The 16,133-nt window shown below is 39.2% G+C and overlaps 2 protein-coding genes across 13 annotated transcripts in view; both read right to left on the reverse strand.

Moving 5' to 3' along the window:
- The window catches only part of CNGA3 (cyclic nucleotide gated channel subunit alpha 3), a 79,192-nt gene extending 67,210 nt beyond the window's left edge, over window positions 1-11,982 (reverse strand). The window contains exon 1 of the mRNA XM_085018716.1: window positions 11,671-11,982. The gene's annotated coding sequence lies outside the window, so the exon portion shown is untranslated. The remainder of the gene's footprint in view (window positions 1-11,670) is intronic.
- Window positions 10,873-16,133, reverse strand: part of VWA3B (von Willebrand factor A domain containing 3B) — a 226,077-nt gene continuing 220,816 nt past the window's right edge. For 8 of the 12 annotated variants that reach the window (XR_014841448.1, XM_085018668.1, XM_021087237.2 and 5 more), the window contains one exon: window positions 10,873-12,274. Coding sequence is in view for 7 of the 12 variants with exons in the window: in XM_085018668.1 (XP_084874794.1) it covers window positions 11,920-12,274 (355 nt within the window). In the remaining 5 variants the exon portion in view is untranslated. The remainder of the gene's footprint in view (window positions 12,275-16,133) is intronic. The other 4 variants (XR_014841447.1, XR_014841444.1, XR_014841445.1 and 1 more) reach the window with 1 other exon arrangement.

Consider the following 16,133-nt stretch of genomic DNA (forward strand, 5'->3'; position numbering starts at 1 on the left):
CCACCTGGATTACCTAGGATAATCTCTTATGAACAACTGGTTATGGACTGTAATCCTATCTACAAAATATCTTCAGTGCAACACCCGGATTAGTGTTTGACTGAGTAACTGGGGACTGTAGCCAACTTGACATTAAAAAAAAGACCATCAGAGTTTCCCTGATAACTGATGATGTTGAGCAGTTTTTCACGCACTTATGGCCAATCATCTATTTCCTTTTGTGAACTGCACAATAAAATCATAACCTTTAAAAAACGACTGGGTCGTTTGCTTTTTGATTCTTGAGTTGTAAGGGTTACTTTGATATCCTAAATACCAGGTCTTTATTAGATCATAATTTCTGCAGGTATTTTTTTCTAAGCTGTGGAATATTTATTCATTTTCTTCTTGGAACTGAGCAGGAGTTTTAAATTTTGATGAAAATTAATTAATTTTTTCTTTTATGTTTATTGCTTTTGTGACCTTGACTTGACAAAGAAAGACTGGCCTAATCTCATGGCCAGAAGCTTTCATCCTATGTTCTAGATGTTTTGTAGTTTTAAAATTTACATTTAGGTCTATAATCCATTTCAAGTTAATTTTTATTTACGGTATGATGTAAAGGTTGATGTTCAATTTTTCCGAGTACCATCTAGTGAAAATAATTTTTCTTATTAAATCACGTGTCACTTTTGTTGAAAGTCAACTAGCTCTGTATGTGTGAGTCCATTTCTGGACACTCTTGTCTTTTCTATTGATAGATATGGCTATTCTTTCACCAACATCACATTAATTTCTTACTGTAGCTTTAGAATAAGACTTGAAATCAGGTAATTTGTCACCCAACATTTTTATTTTTCTTTTATATTTAATATTTTTTTATTTTTTGTCTTTTTTTTTTACCTTTTCTAGGGCCACTCCCGCAGCATATGGAGGTTCCCAAGCTAGGGGTCAAATCCAAGCTACAGCTATCGGCCTACGCCACAGCCACAGCAACACAGGATCCAAGCAACATCTGTGACCTACACTACAGCTCACGGCAATGCCGGATCCTTAACCCACTGAGCAAGGCCAGGGATCGAACCTGCAACCTCATGGTTTCTAGTCGGATTCATTAACCACTGAGCCACAATGGAAACTCCAACATTTTTCTTTTTAAAGAATGCTTTGGAAATTCTAGTTCCTTTACCTTTCCACATCAATTTTCAAATCAAATTCTCAGTTTCTATCAAAAAGCCTATGGAGTTCCCATTGTGGCTCAGCAGTTAATGAACCTGAATAGTCTCCATGAGGATGCGGGTTTGATCCCTGGTCTGCTCAGTGGGTTAAGGATCTGGCATTGCCGTGAGCTGTGGTGTATGTCGCAGATGTTGCTCAGATCCTGCATTGCTGTGGCTGTGGCGTAGGCCAGCAGCTGTAGCTCGGATTCGACCCTTAGCCTGCGAACCTCCATATGCCACAGGTGTGGCCCTAAAAATACCAAAAAAAAAAAAAAGCCGCTTTCTTCAATCTTTGACGAAATTCAGCAGTGAAACCACCTGGACCTGGAGCTTCTTTTGTAGAAAGTGTTTAGATAACAAATTAAATTTCCTTAAGAGATAAGATGACTTAGATTTTCTGCTTCATTTTAGGTCAGCTTTGGTTGGTTGTATTTTTCAGGGTCCACTTCTTCTTAGTTTTTGATGTTTCAGGAAAAATTTTTTCGTGATTTTTTATTATGCTTTTAATGTCTGTAGAATCTCTAGTGGTAACTCCTCGTTGTGTTAACTTGTGCTGTTTCTCTTCTTTATTACTAACTAGAGGTTTATCTATTTTGTTGATTTTTTTCAAAGAACTAACTTTAGGATTTTCTATTTTACCTTGCCAAATTACCTTCTTCTTTGTTCTATGGATTATTTAGAACTGTGTTTAATTTCCAAATATTTTGAAATTTTAATGAATATCTTATTTTCATTGGTTTCTTATTTAATTACATTGTGGTTCAAAAACATACTCTATATAATTGTAATTTCTTTAAATTTATTGAGACTTGTTTTATGGCCAAGCATGTGGGCTATCTTGGTAAAATAACAAGCATGCTGGAAAAGAATGTTTTTCAAGATTTGGAGTTTAAAAACAAAAATACATACCACAGAATGGGAGAAAATACTTGCAAATGAAGCGACTGACAAGGAATTAATTTCCAAAATTTATAAACACCTTCTGCAGCTCAATACCAAAAAAATGAACAACCCCATCAAAAAAATGGGCAGAAGATCTAAACAGACAGTTCTCCAAAGAAGACATATAAATGGCCAAAAAACACATGAAAAGATGTTCACCATCACTCATTATTAGAGAAATTCAAATCAAAACCATTGTGAGGTACCACTTTACACTGGCCAGAATGGCCATCATCAAAAAGTCTACAAACAATAAGTGCTGGAGAGGGTGTGGAGAAAAGGGAACCCTATTACACTGTTGTAAAATGGTGCAACTACTGTGAAGAATAGTGTGAAGATTCCTCAGAAATCTAAAAATAGAATCACCATTTGATCCAGCTATCCCACTCCTGGGCATCTATCCAGAGAAAACCATGACTCGAAAAAACACATGTACTCTAATGTTCACTGAAGTACTATATGCAATAGCCAAGACATGGAAACAACCTAAATGCCCATCGACAGAGGAGTAGATAAAGAAGCTGTGGTACATATACACAATGGAATATTACTGAGCTATTAAAAGGAAAGAAATAATGACATTTGCAGCAACACAGATGGACCTAGAAATTATCATGTTAAGTGAAGTCAGTCAGACAATGAGATACCAACATCAAATGCTATCACTTACATGTGGAATCTAAAAAAAGATCACAATGAACTTCTTTTCAGAACAGATACTGACCCACAGACTTTGAAAAACTTATGGTTTCCAAAGGAGACAGGGTGGGGGTAGGGGGGAAGGGCTGGGGGTCTGGGATGGAAATGCTATAAAATTGTGTTGTGTTGATAGTTATACACCTATAAATGTAATAAAATTCATTGAGTAATTAAAAAAAAAGATTTGGAGTTTAAGTCAAGGTGGTTAAGGTAATCTTGTCTTTCTATTTATTTATTTACTTACTTATTTATACCTAAGTGCTGAAAGAAAGATGTTCTAATCTACAACCATGTAAAATGTAGACTTACAATCATTTAGCTTCATTTACCATTCTACCAGTTGCCTTTCATGCCATAGTCCAATGTATTAGATACCATTTCAGAATCTGTTCATTCCATCTTTAAGCTCTGATTTTCTCAGTTGTATCATTTCCCTTTAGCCAGAAGAATTTCCTTTAGCATTTCTTACAGTGCAGGTCTTATAATAATTTCCCTTATTTTATTTTTCTCTGAAAATGCCTTTATTTTTATTTCATTTTTGATGGATATTTTCAGATGATACGGAATTTTGGATTGAGAGAGGTTTTATTTTCTTTCAACAATTTAATGATGTTTCACTGCCTTCAAGCTTGTATAGTTTCTGATGAGAAGTGAGTGATTTCTAGTTATTGTTTATGTAATATCAGTTTTTTTTTTTACCCCTGGAAGCTTTCCAGATTTTCTCTTTATGTTTGATTCTCAGCATTTTAATGATGTACTTATTCTGTTTGGGGTTCGCTAAACTTCCTGAATCCACAAATTTATGTCTCTCAAGAAATTTGGGATTTTTTTCAGTCAATGTATCTCCAAATATTTTTCCTTCCTCTCTCTCATTTCAAAACTCCAGTTACAAAGCACATTTTGGTATTGCCCCACAGTTCCCTAAAGTCCTGCTCGTTTTTGAAAAAAAAAAGCCATTTTATCTCTTTTTCATGTTAAAGAATTTCTTTGACCAATCTCAGATCCATTAACTCTTTCCTTGGTCTATTCTGTTCATAATCCCATGCATTGTTTTTCTTGAAGTTAAGCTACTATACTTTTTAATTCTAGAATTTCTATTTTCCATAGTTTTTCTCTGCTAGGATTTCCTGTCTTTTCATTAATAAGCATGTTTTTCCTCTACTTTAATGGATGTAATTATAATAACTGCTTTAAAGTCCTTGACCAATAATCCAACATTTGGGTCATATCAGGGTTAGTTGGTTTGTTGACTGTTCTTGTGAAACTAGATCACATTTTCATGTTTATATATTGAATAACTTAAAATTGTATCTCAGATTTTGTGCATATTAGGTTGTAGAGACTCTGGATTCTGTAACATTTCCCAGAAGCCTAGGCATTATTAACTTTGCTGAACTTAAATGGAATCTCTGCTTCTCTGGCTGCAACTCAAATTTCTATGTTACTTTGTAGCCTTAGATGGTGCACTTGTAACCTGATTGTGCATGGGTGGTTAAGAAGTCAGTCTGAGACTTGTAAAGAATTTATATACAATATTTTTGTTTCCCTGTCTCAGGCTCTCTCGTTGTTGGGATTCTCTCTGCACTTTTCAGAAAATGTCATTTCCCAAATTCTATTTTCTGGTTGTTTTTTTTCAGGCCAGAAAAACTAACCTGTTTTCATTCAGAGATTAAACCTCCATATGTGGTACTGACCATGTCCTGCTTCAGGATTCCTTCAAGCTAAAAAATGTAATAACAGGAAACCTATTACATCAGGATCTGCCTGCCTTTCATCACTCTTCAGAATCTCTGGGTAGTTGTTCTTTGTGTGTTATCCACAGTTTATTGTTATCTCTCAGAGGCTTCTGTATTAAGAGTTTACTCAAATATCCTGGAAGTGGAATTTCTCTCAACCTTCATTGCTGAAGGCTAGTTCCACTAAATATACAATTCCTTGTTACAGGTTTTGTTATTTTCCTCTTTCTGCACTTTGCTGTTCCAATATCTTCTAATCTCCACAGTTTTTGTTGGTAAGTCATTAATATCGTGTCATTGTTCCTTGAAAAGTAACATATTGTTCGTCCCTGGCTGCTTTCAAGATTTTCCTGTTATCATCATTTTTAGCATTTTAAACTACGATGTGCCTGGAGTGGTTTTCTTTGTATTTATCATACTTAGGATTATTTAGGCTTCTAGGATCTGCTAATATTTCCCATCACCTTTTGGAAGTTTTTGATCATTGTCTCTAAATATGTTTTTTTTTTCTGTCTCTTTCCTGTCTCCTTTTCTTGGTCTCCAGTTTCACATATTTTGAAATGTTTGAAATCACCCCACAAGGTTCTCTAAGGTTCTGCTTATTTTTCTCCAATCCTGTTTTCTTTCAGTTCTTTGAATTGCATAATTTTTATTAATCTGTCTTTGAGTTCAATGATTCCTCTGCTCTCTCCTCCTGCTATTCAGTCCATTTATGCTTTGTTGTACTTATCAGTCTAGAATTTTCCTTTTGCATTTTTAATACTTTAATTTATCTATTGAGATTCCCTATCCATTTCTTCATTGATATTATATTTTCCTTTAACTTTCTGTACATACTTAGGATAGTCGTTTTGAAGTCTGTTAAATACAACTGGACTCAAACAAAGTTTGTATTGACTCTCTTTTATCCGCTAGAATGGAACACACTTTTGTTTCTTTCCACATCTACTCAGTTTTTTGATTCAAAATCAGACACAACAGGCAATGTATCTTAATGTTATAGTCTATTCTTCAAGGTTTTTTGTTCATTTAAATTTGGTTTGCTATTTCTTGATTTTTTTTTTTTTCTATTTTAACTGGAAATTAACTTGCCTGTACTCAAACTGCAAATTTTATCTCCTGGGTATAAAGCAGGTCACATTTTTATCCTGTTCTTGTGGCTTCTCATTGCTGCTTTTTAATCCTGGTACTTTGGGCATTTCTCCTATGGCTACATAATTTCATGGCAGGTTTTGGAGCTCACCCCTTCAGTGATTTCCTTGCTTAAATTTTCAATTGCACTTCTAGCCTCAGACTCTGTCCCCTGATACTATAATTCCATAGGACTAGATAAATGTTGCCCAAGCTGTACATGATTTGGAAATACATTTCAGTTAACAAGCAGTGAATGCAGACTTTTCTCCACCCAGCTCTATCTTGTAGAATTCCTCTGTTTTCTGCCTATTTTGCCCCCAAACAGGGCTCCCTGGGTTCTTCCCTATATATACATAGTTTAGTGGTCAGCTAGGAATAAACAGAAACAGCTTATACTTAGATTTTATGACTCACTCATACTGTGGCTTCTTGCTATCAACATTCTTTCTTTTCCAGGCTTAAACTCTTATCTCTGGCACCTTGAGCCATTCAGGCTGTAGTTTTATGTGGCCTTGGCCATGAAAATTGGAGAGTGACCTTAGGCCAGAGTGTAACAACCTCACACTTCTTAACCTCTTCCAGTTGTAGTTTTTGGAGGATAAACTCTCCACATTATGTACGCTTTTGAACATATTGTGCCTTCAAATACTTGTTGACTTAAAAAATATATATTTTATCCAGGTCTTAAAATTGTTATTTTGAAGGGATTTGTATTACTATTTCACATTGCCACATTATTGGCAGTTCTCTAAATGTGGTTTTTAATTTGCATTTCCCTAACATGAATGAAGTTAAACAGCTTTTCAAAATTTTAGGTTTATTCTTCTATATTTATAAATAGTTGATGTCTTTTGCCTATTTTTCCACCATGTTTTTGGTCATTTATCCCCCTAAATTGTTATTTTTTTATATTTTTATTTTTGTCTTTTTGCCATTTCTTGGGCCGCTCCCATGGCATATGGAGGTTCCCAGGCTAGGGGTCTAATAGGAGCTACAGCTGCCAGCCTACGCCAGAGCCACAACAATGTGGGATCCGAGCCTCGTCTGTGACCTACACCACAACTCACAGCAACACTGGATCCTTAACCCACTGAGCAAGGCCAGGGATTGAACCTGCAACCTCATGGTTCCTAGTTGGATTCGTTAACCACTGAGCCACAACGGGAACTCCTTTTTTTTTTTTTTTTTGCCCCCTAAATTTTTAAGAGTTTTCTGTATTTTATGGATATCAGCCTTTATGCCATTGTTATAACATACTCAATTTTCATTTATATTTGGGCCTGTTTCTGGACTCTATTCTATTCCAGTGGTCTATTTGTCTTTTCTTGTGCTAGCACACACAGTTTTAAGCATGAAGTTGTTATAATGTTTTATGTGTTATTGCAAGTCCCTCCTGAAGACTTTTCTTTTTCATTATTTTCTAGTTACTCTCACATTTTACTTTTCCAAATGAACTTTACTATCAACTTATTAAGCCTGACAAAATATTTGCTGTTATTTTTATTGGGGTTGTGTTAAATTAATACATGAACTAAGGGAAAATTAATATACTCATGCTAAGCCATCCCACTTGAAAACAAGGGACCTTTAAGTGTACTTTTGTGTCTTTCAGGAGTGTTTTAAAGTTTTTATCTTTTTTTTTTGCACATTTCTTGTTAATTTTATTCTAGCTACACTTGATTCTCCTTAGTCATGGATTATATATTTTTGAATTCTCCCAGTTGCCAAAATTTATTTTTAACTCCAAAATCAATACTCAAAGTGTGTGTATGCTCAGAGTGGTGAAAATGATTCACCTCTCTGCTTCTCATTTTAGCTCTCTTACTGTAAAAAAGTATACTTTTCATGGCATAGAGTGTCTCGTTTTTCACATTTTTGTGTAATTTCACTGTTTAAAAGTGAAAGTGTAGTGTTGAAGTGCTGTCTGGTGTTCCTAAATGCAAGAAGGCTGTAATATGCCTTACAAAGAAAATATGTGTTAGATAAGCTTCCTTCAGGCATGAGTTATAGTGCTATTGGCCATGCATTCTATGTTAATACATTAACAATACATATTAAACAAGATGTCTTTAAATAGAAACATACAAAAAAGAAGGTCAGATATTGATCAGTTGGTAAAAACGATGTGACCAGAGGCTATCAGGAACCTAACCCTTAGGGGCCATAATTCAGTATTTGGTAAATTCAGTTCTATGTGTGTATGTATGTATGTATGTATGTATATTTTTTTAGGGCTGCACCCACAGCACATGTAAGTTCCCAGACTAGGGGTCGAATTGGAGCTACAGCTGCCAGCCTACACCACAGCCACAGCAACATGGGATCTGAGCTGCATCTGCAACCTACACCACAGCTCACAGCAATGCCGTATTCTTAACCCACTAAGCAGGGCCAGGGATCAAACCCACATCCTCGTGGATCCTAGTCAGGTTTGTTACTGCTGAGCCATGATGGGAACTCTGGTAAATCCAGTTTTAGAGATGATTTTATAGACTATAACTGCCATTTTAAAGATGAGATTTAGGATAGCTGACTATATTTAATTTTCTTTGTTGCTATTGTAAATGAGGTTTTCTCTAGCCATGTATCTTCTAATTGATCATTATTGTGCATATGAAGACTAGTGATTTCTGTATATTAAATTTCTATCCTGCTACCTCACTGAATTATTTTTTTTTGTTTTAATTAGGATTATCATTCATTCTCTCAGGTATATTCTTTTACCATGTGCAAAGATAATTTTACTTCTTTTTCAACTTGATTCCCCTAATTAATTTTTCTTAGCTAGTTGTGTTGCTACAACTCCTCCTCCCTTTTATATAGTTTTTCATCTATGTAGAACAGCTCTGAGTTAGTAATGGACTAGGTTATTGATCCACAGACTCCTGGAGTTAAAAGAAACATTACAGTTCATGTTGGTGATTCTGTCATTTGATGCTTAAATCTTTTTTCCAATCACTCGAGTGGTTATCTGGAGTGAACCATCTGTTCCCTTTCCTCAGGTAAGAGCTTATCACCCCGTACTCATTCTGAATAATTCTGTGTGTCTGTCAGTCATTCCATCCTGATATCCCTGCCCCTGGCTTAGGATCAAGGTCAGGTATATAGGGTGACTATAAAATCTGGGTACATAGCTATTATTATTTTTTACAGATTGAATCCCTTTTATTATTTCTTCTGTCATATGCTAAAAGTGCAGATTTATTCAGTGAAAATCAAATACACAAATTACCTGAGGTGGAGTTCCCTTCGTGGCTCAGTAGTTAACGAACCTGACTAGGAACTGTGAGGGTGCAGGTTTGATCCCTGGCCTCGCTAAGTGGGTTAAGGATCCAGTGTCGCCATGAGCTGTGGTGTAGGTGGCAGACACGGCTTGGATCCTATGTTGCTCTGGCTGTGGTGTAGGCTGGCAGCTGTAGCTTAGATTGGGCCCCTAGCCTGGGAACTTCCATATGCTGAGGGTGGGGCCCTAAAAAACAAGCAAGCAAACAAACAAAAACAATTACCTGAGGCAATGCATATAGATGCACGAGCAAGGATGGCCAATAATAATACATCCTCTCCCTTTGCTGCAGCCTGGAAACTGTCTCTAGACAGGAAGTTGGGCACTCACAGGGCTCATCTCATTTGTTTCTCAGAGATCAATACTTCTGTCCAATGCTTTGGGAACTGTTGTTACATACATTTTATCGGTGATTTAGTTGTTTCAGGCAGGGGGCAGGGGTGAGGGTGGGAATTCAGTTCCCGTTATTCCATACTGGCTAGAAGTGGAAATACACTGTCATCATTGCAATTTTCCTGGCACACAGAATGGGGCATTATCATTAAAGGATGACACATTTATCTGTCACTTAATGTCATTGAGCATATCATGAATTATAATGTATTATCAATATACTATTATGTAATTTTCAAAATTTCTTATTTTTGTCTTTTTAGGGCAGCATATGGAGGTTCCCAGGCTAAGGGTCGAATCAGAGCTACAGCTGCCAGCCTACACCACAGCCACAGCAACTCCAGATCCGAGCCACATCTGCAAGTTACACCACAGCTCACGGCAATGCCGGATCCTTAACCCACTGAGTAAGCTAGGGGTCAAACCTGTGTCCTCATGGATATTAGTCAGATTCGTTCTGTTGAGCCATGAAGGGAACTCCTCAATACATTTTTATGTATATTTGTCCTGTAGTTCACCCTGTGCAGATGAAGAGAGGTAGACAGTCTAATGGTCTCTCTGTAGCCTGGCACACTATCAGTACTCAACTATTTGTTGAATAACTGAATGAGCACATGCAGGTTTGCATGCAAGCATCACCATGGCTGAAGGAATGGTTTCTTTCCATCCCACCCCCCAAAATTCTTCACTGTGCAGGCCAAACCCAGATGACTGCTCCAGAACCTTCCTACCTGGGTTCTTGGTGACAGCACACTTCCCCTACTGTTCCCAGGCTTATTCTAGATCATTTCCTTACTCCTCAATTCCTTCTTTCCTGCATTACTACTTTTAGCCTGATGCTGAGCTGATGTCCCTTTTTCTTTCATATTTTTGGAAGTGGATTCCTCCTTTGAGTTCTTTGCCATAACCTGGTGACTCCCTGGCTTTTGGGAATTTAAGCATCACTTTTAATTAAATTGTGAATTTTTGAGTATCACAATACTGCCCTGTCTTTTCTCTTGCAAAGAGCATCCAAGATTTTTCTTATTAATAATACCTACCCTATTATTATTTCTTTACTTTTTATTTATTTGCTTGCTTTCTATGGCTGCACCTGCAGCATATGGAGGTTCCCAGGCTAGGGGTCAAAGTGGAGCTGTAGCTGCCAGCCTATGCCTCAGCCATAGCAATGCCAGTATCCAAGTCCTGTCTGTGACTTATACACAGTTCATGGCAATGCCAAGTTCTTAACCCACTGAGTGAGGCCAGGGATGGAATCCACATCCTCATGTATACTAGCTGGGTTTGTTACCACTGAGCCACAATGGGAACTCCCTGTACCCTATTATTATCTAGCCCTAGAGCTATTATTGACTAGAAGAAGAGAATTTGGGAGACTATTTCATTTTTTGAAATTAATGAAGATAATTTTACTAAGGAATTATTGAATGGAGGTATATACACTGCTAAAATGTATGCAAAGAAAACAGTAACAACAGCCCCATAGTTTTGAAATGTTTCTAATGTAAGAGTTTTTATTCTGGTTCCGTGCTCAATTAGAGGTACCTACAACAGACTACAGACAAAAATAATTAGGGAGGGCTCAATAAAAATTTTTCAGAAAACAGTAAACTACGTAATGTTCAGTCTTACAGCTCTTGGACAAGATACTAGGTCTTCATTTTGGTCCTAACATTAAATGATAAAATCCCTAATTCAGATGAGAGAATCAAATTAACAACAAGACTGCAGGCTTGCAATAGAACTACATAATTTCAAGACCAGAACTACAAATTCAAAAAAAAAAAAAAATTGAGGAGTTCCCATTGTGGTGCAGTGGTTAACGAATCCGACTAGGAACCATGAGGTCGCGGGTTCAATCCCTGCCCTTGCTCAGTGGGTTAACGATCCAGCGTTGCCGTGAGCTGTGGTGTAGGTTGCAGACTCGGCTCGGATCCAGCGTTGCTGTGGCTCTGGCGAAGGCCGGGGACTGCAGCTCCAATTCGACCCCTAGCCTGGGAACCTCCATATGCCGCAGGAGCGGCCCAAAGAAATAGCAAAAAAGACAAAAAAAAAAAAAAAAAAATTGAAAATCCTATGGCAGTAATCCTATGTCAGATAACAATTCTGGATGTGGGGGGGGGGGGTCTACCAGAAGACTGAGCAGAGCTTTGTGAGAACAGGGAAAAGAATGGGATAAAGGATGGTCGGGAAAAGCCCGAACCAATAGGCTCTAATGGATCCAGCTGGAGGATGGCAGGGAACTCTACCTGCATGACAACCAGGGAAGGGCACGTGACCTTACCTCTGCAGAGGGGCTAGTTCCACAGGGTAGGGTGGCTGAGGGCAGCCCTGGATGAATACTGGCTCTCTTGAACACAGTTGCCACTGGACTGCTTTCTGGTTTCTCAGCGATGCTCCTCAGCCCTTGGCTGCTGCAGGTGGCTTTATGGGGGGCGCGGGGCTGCTCAGGTGGAGGTGTGGCAGCGTTGGCATGGCTGGTTGACTCCTAGACCCGGGCGGAGGACCTTCTCTGGGGAAGTGGGTGTCAGCATTACTTAAGCGGGGGAGAGGTTTTGCTGTACTGGGGCTTAAACTGGCCTGGAAATGGGGGAGTGATTTCATGTACACTGTCCTTGAGAGAGGTTTCTGCGTGTTCCAGGAAGAAATGATGTTGTTCCCCTCCCACTTTGGGCTTGGGGTGTCTCTCGGGGTAGGACTCTCGGGACATGTTGCCATGGGAAGAGTCATCTGAGTCGGGGGATTCCATCTCCTGGAGAGGGAGCCTCCTGGCAGCCTTCTTTTTCTTCCTTCTAGGGTTCTCTTTTTTTAGCTCTTGCAAATCCCCAGTGTCAACTTCCTTGATCGGTCGTATTAGGAGAGTAGAGTTCTTTGTGTCCATGTCTTCCCTATTGAGAGAGAAAGAGGTCAAATTTACCCTGATCTTGATGGCCACTGTGTCTACAGAGATTTCAAAGCTAAGATAACAAGTGTGGGTGAGGATGTGGAGAAAAAGGAACCTCCATGTACTGCTGGTGGGGATGCAAACTGGTGCGGCCACTATGGAAAACAGTACAGAGCTTCCTCAGAAGATTAAAAATAGAACTACATTATGGTCCAGCAATTCCACTTCTGGGTGTCTGTGCAAAGGAAATGAAATCAGGATCCTGTTAAGAATGTTCACTCCCATGTTTACTGCAGCATTGTTTACTACAGCCTTCACATGGTCCTAACTTCAGTGTCTATCGGTGGATGAACGGATAAAGAAAATATCATAAACATGGAACATAATTTAGCCATCAGAAAGAAGGAAATTTGCCATTTGTGACAACATGGATGGACCTCCAGGGCATTATGCTAATTGAAATATGTCAGACACAGAAAGACAAATACTTATCATCTCACTCACACGTGAATCTAAAAAAAGCCAAACTCATAAGAACAGAGAACAGCATGGTTGTTGTCAGGGGCTGTGGGAGTGGGAGAAATGGGGAGATGTTGATCAAAGGCTATAAAAATAAAAGAAAATATATTGGGCAGTTTATTTCTCTGAAAGTGTTGGCCTTCAGAAAAGGCATCTTGGGAACGTGATGACCTCATCCCAGCCATGCATCATGTGAACTTACCTTTTTCAGGGTCTTCACGTAAATAAAGGATACCAGCTGCCTGGTATTAACCCATATTTTGTTCCCATCATCAGTATCTACCACCTTGATCAGCCAGCTTTCACTCTGAATAACTTTGACCACAGGAAAAAATTAGTAGAGTAGGAAAAGATTTTTAGTTAGTTTTAAATAGAAAATTCCATTAATCAAATCCCTCTCAAAGTGTCAAGATGTGATACTTCTGTGATACTACATGTGATACTTTTCAAAGACTGGCTCAAGGACAGGAGGTTATTTCCAAGAGAGATAAAAAAACTGGCCAGACCACTTCAACCCCATTAGGAGAGCTATTGCCAAAAAAGAAAAAAAAACCGAAACCAAAAAGTAGCAAATGTTGGCAAGGATGTGGAGAAACTGGAACCCTTGTGCACTGATGGTGAGAATGTAAAATGGTACAGCTGCTGTGGAAAACAGCATGGCAGGTCCTCAAAATAATAAAAATAAAATTGTATGATCCAGCAATTCTGCTTCTGGTGTACTCACAAGGATGAAAGCAGGGACCCATACAGATATCTGTATGTTCACAGCAGCCTATTACGATAGCCAAAAGGTGAAAGAAGCCCAAATGTTCACTGACAGATAGATGGATAAACAAAATATGGTATATCCATGCAACAGAATATTGTTTAGCCTTAAAAAGGAAGGAACTTCTGGCAGTTGCTATAACATGGATGAATGGCAAGCTAAGAAATAAGCCAGTCACAAAATGACAAACACTGTTGATTCCACATATGCGAGGTAACTCAAGTGGTCAAAATCCTAGAGATTGAACATAAAATGGTACTTATCAAGGGCTGAGGGGAGGAGAGAATGGAGCTTAGTGTTCACAGGTGTAGAATTTCAATTTGGGAAGTTGAAAAAGGCTCTGGAGATGGATAGAGGTAATGGTTGCAGAACAGTGTGACTGTACTTAATGCCACTAAACTGTCTGCTTAAAAATGGTTAAGACGATAAATTTTATGTTAGGTGTATTTTGTTACAATAAGAGAAATGGCCTGAGCAATAGCAGTAGCATTGGAAAAAGGCTTCCCAGGAAGCCACCAACAAAACTATGTTTAAATATAAGGCCAGTGCCTGTGCAGCTGGGTTAAGTTCTGTGAGGCCAGGTTCTCAGAGACTCATCTTGAAATCACATTACAAGGCTGTCATCACCAGCCTTGTTCTTTGAAATAAATCTTCTCCACCACACTACCAGCAACTATCCTGCAAACAACTACAAACAGCTACCGCCCTCCAGAGCTATCTAAGTTGACACATACTATTCCCTTTTCAGAGGTTTTCTCTATTTCCCATGTTTTAGGGTTGATTAGTTGAGGTCCGGTCTATAACCTGTAACCTTGCTGTCACCAGGAAGGAGAAGTGAGAATAAGAGAGGTTTCCGGGTACATGAAAGGCCCCCAATAGTAAGGTGGAGGAGGAGATGATATTGGAAGGAACTCAGGAAGAAGAGCACAAAAGGCCCAGAAACATTTACTTGTGTCCAGCCTTCTGCACGGGGTTGGTCACTTGAATAATTAAATTCGAAGCAGGAGTTCCCATCATGGCTCAGTGGTTAACAAATCCCACTAGGAACCATGAGGTTGCGGGTTCGATCCTTGGCCTTGATCAGTGGGTTAGGGATCTGGCGTTGGCATGGGCGGTGGTGTAGGTCGAAGATGCGGCTTGGATGCGGGGCTGTGGCTCTGGTGTAGGCTGGCAGCTACAGCTCCGATTGGACCCCTAGCCTGGGAACCTCCATATGTCGCGGGTGTGGCCCTAGAAAAGACAAAAAAAAAAAAAAAATTCAAGGCAGATGATAATGAAACAAGAGGTGCCCTTGTCATACAAAGATGCAAATAACATATTAAGTGGAAAAAATGTTAGAAAACAGAATGCCTATCACAGGATCACCTCTATGATTCAGATTGTGACTACATGGGATGACTGGAAACCGTTTCATCAACCTCTTACTAGCTGCCTCAGAGAAAGAGATTCCAGTAAAAGTGTCACTTTCTCCACATTTAAGAATCTTTTTTCAATCTTCTTTCAACTGTCACAAATATAGGAGAAACAAAGATTGGAGTTCCCCATCGTGGTGGATCAGAAACGAATCCTACTAGTAACCATGAGGTTTCGGGTTCGATCCCTGGCCTTGCTCAGTGGGTTAGGGATCTGGCGTTGCCGTGAGCTGTGGTGTAGGTGGCAGACACAGCTTGGATCCCACGTTGCTGTGGCTGTGATGTACGGCCAGCAGCTGTAGCTGTGATTGGACCTGTAGCCTGGGAACCTCCACATGCCTCAGATGCAGCCCTAAAGTGCCAAAACAAATAAAGAAAGAAATAAACAAAGATTTTTATAGCAGAGAAAACACTTGAGAATAATAAACATCTAAAAATAAATGGTGATTATTTTTGACTTGTGGGACTATGGCTGGTTTTTATATCCTTTTATGGTTTTTTAGCTTTTAATATCTAAACTATATTAACTATGGGTATTTTTGGAAAAATAATAAAACAATATAATTAGAATAAAAGTGGGCTGGGATGCTGTCATAATTAGAATAAAAGTGGGCTGGGATGCTGATCAAGGAAAAGCCTTAACCAAGGAGACACTGCTGGGGTGCTCCATTATACTCTCCAGAATGACTGATACTGGCCAAGTTCAAGATGTTTCAGGAGGAAAGGCCCCCTCCTGGGATGGGGGAGCAGGGTAGATGTGAATTTGAAGTGAAAGCTCTTATCCACACACCTCTCTTATCCACCTTCCCTCTGCTCTGTGGGAAGGGGAAGGGCCGCCACGCTCCTGCCTTCAGCCAGTGGACACTGTCCACTAGCACACCTGGAGAGGCCTTGCTACATGGCTTTCTTTTGCCCGATCTCATGCCAAAATGGAGTTAAATTAAGTATCCTGTTTTAGGCTGCAGAGTTGGTTAAATGACATGACAAATAGGCCAACACTGCCGAGGGCAGGTGGGGGAAAGGGTTGGGCACTGTGCCTTTGCTGGCTCCTCAGAGTAGCTGGTTCCACCCTGGGGAAGACAGGGTGGAGCTCCCGCTCCTTGCATCCATCTGATCAGGCATGGACAGCTTGCCTGTGTTCCTGCTGGTTCCCTACAGCCTCATTT

The sequence above is a fragment of the Sus scrofa genome, chromosome 3 (assembly GCF_054392235.1).
Source record: "Sus scrofa isolate SSC_HxYL_T2T_F1_AM1 chromosome 3, Sscrofa_HxYL_maternal_Yorkshire_Landrace_v2.0, whole genome shotgun sequence".
NCBI classification, from domain to species: domain Eukaryota; kingdom Metazoa; phylum Chordata; class Mammalia; order Artiodactyla; family Suidae; genus Sus; species Sus scrofa.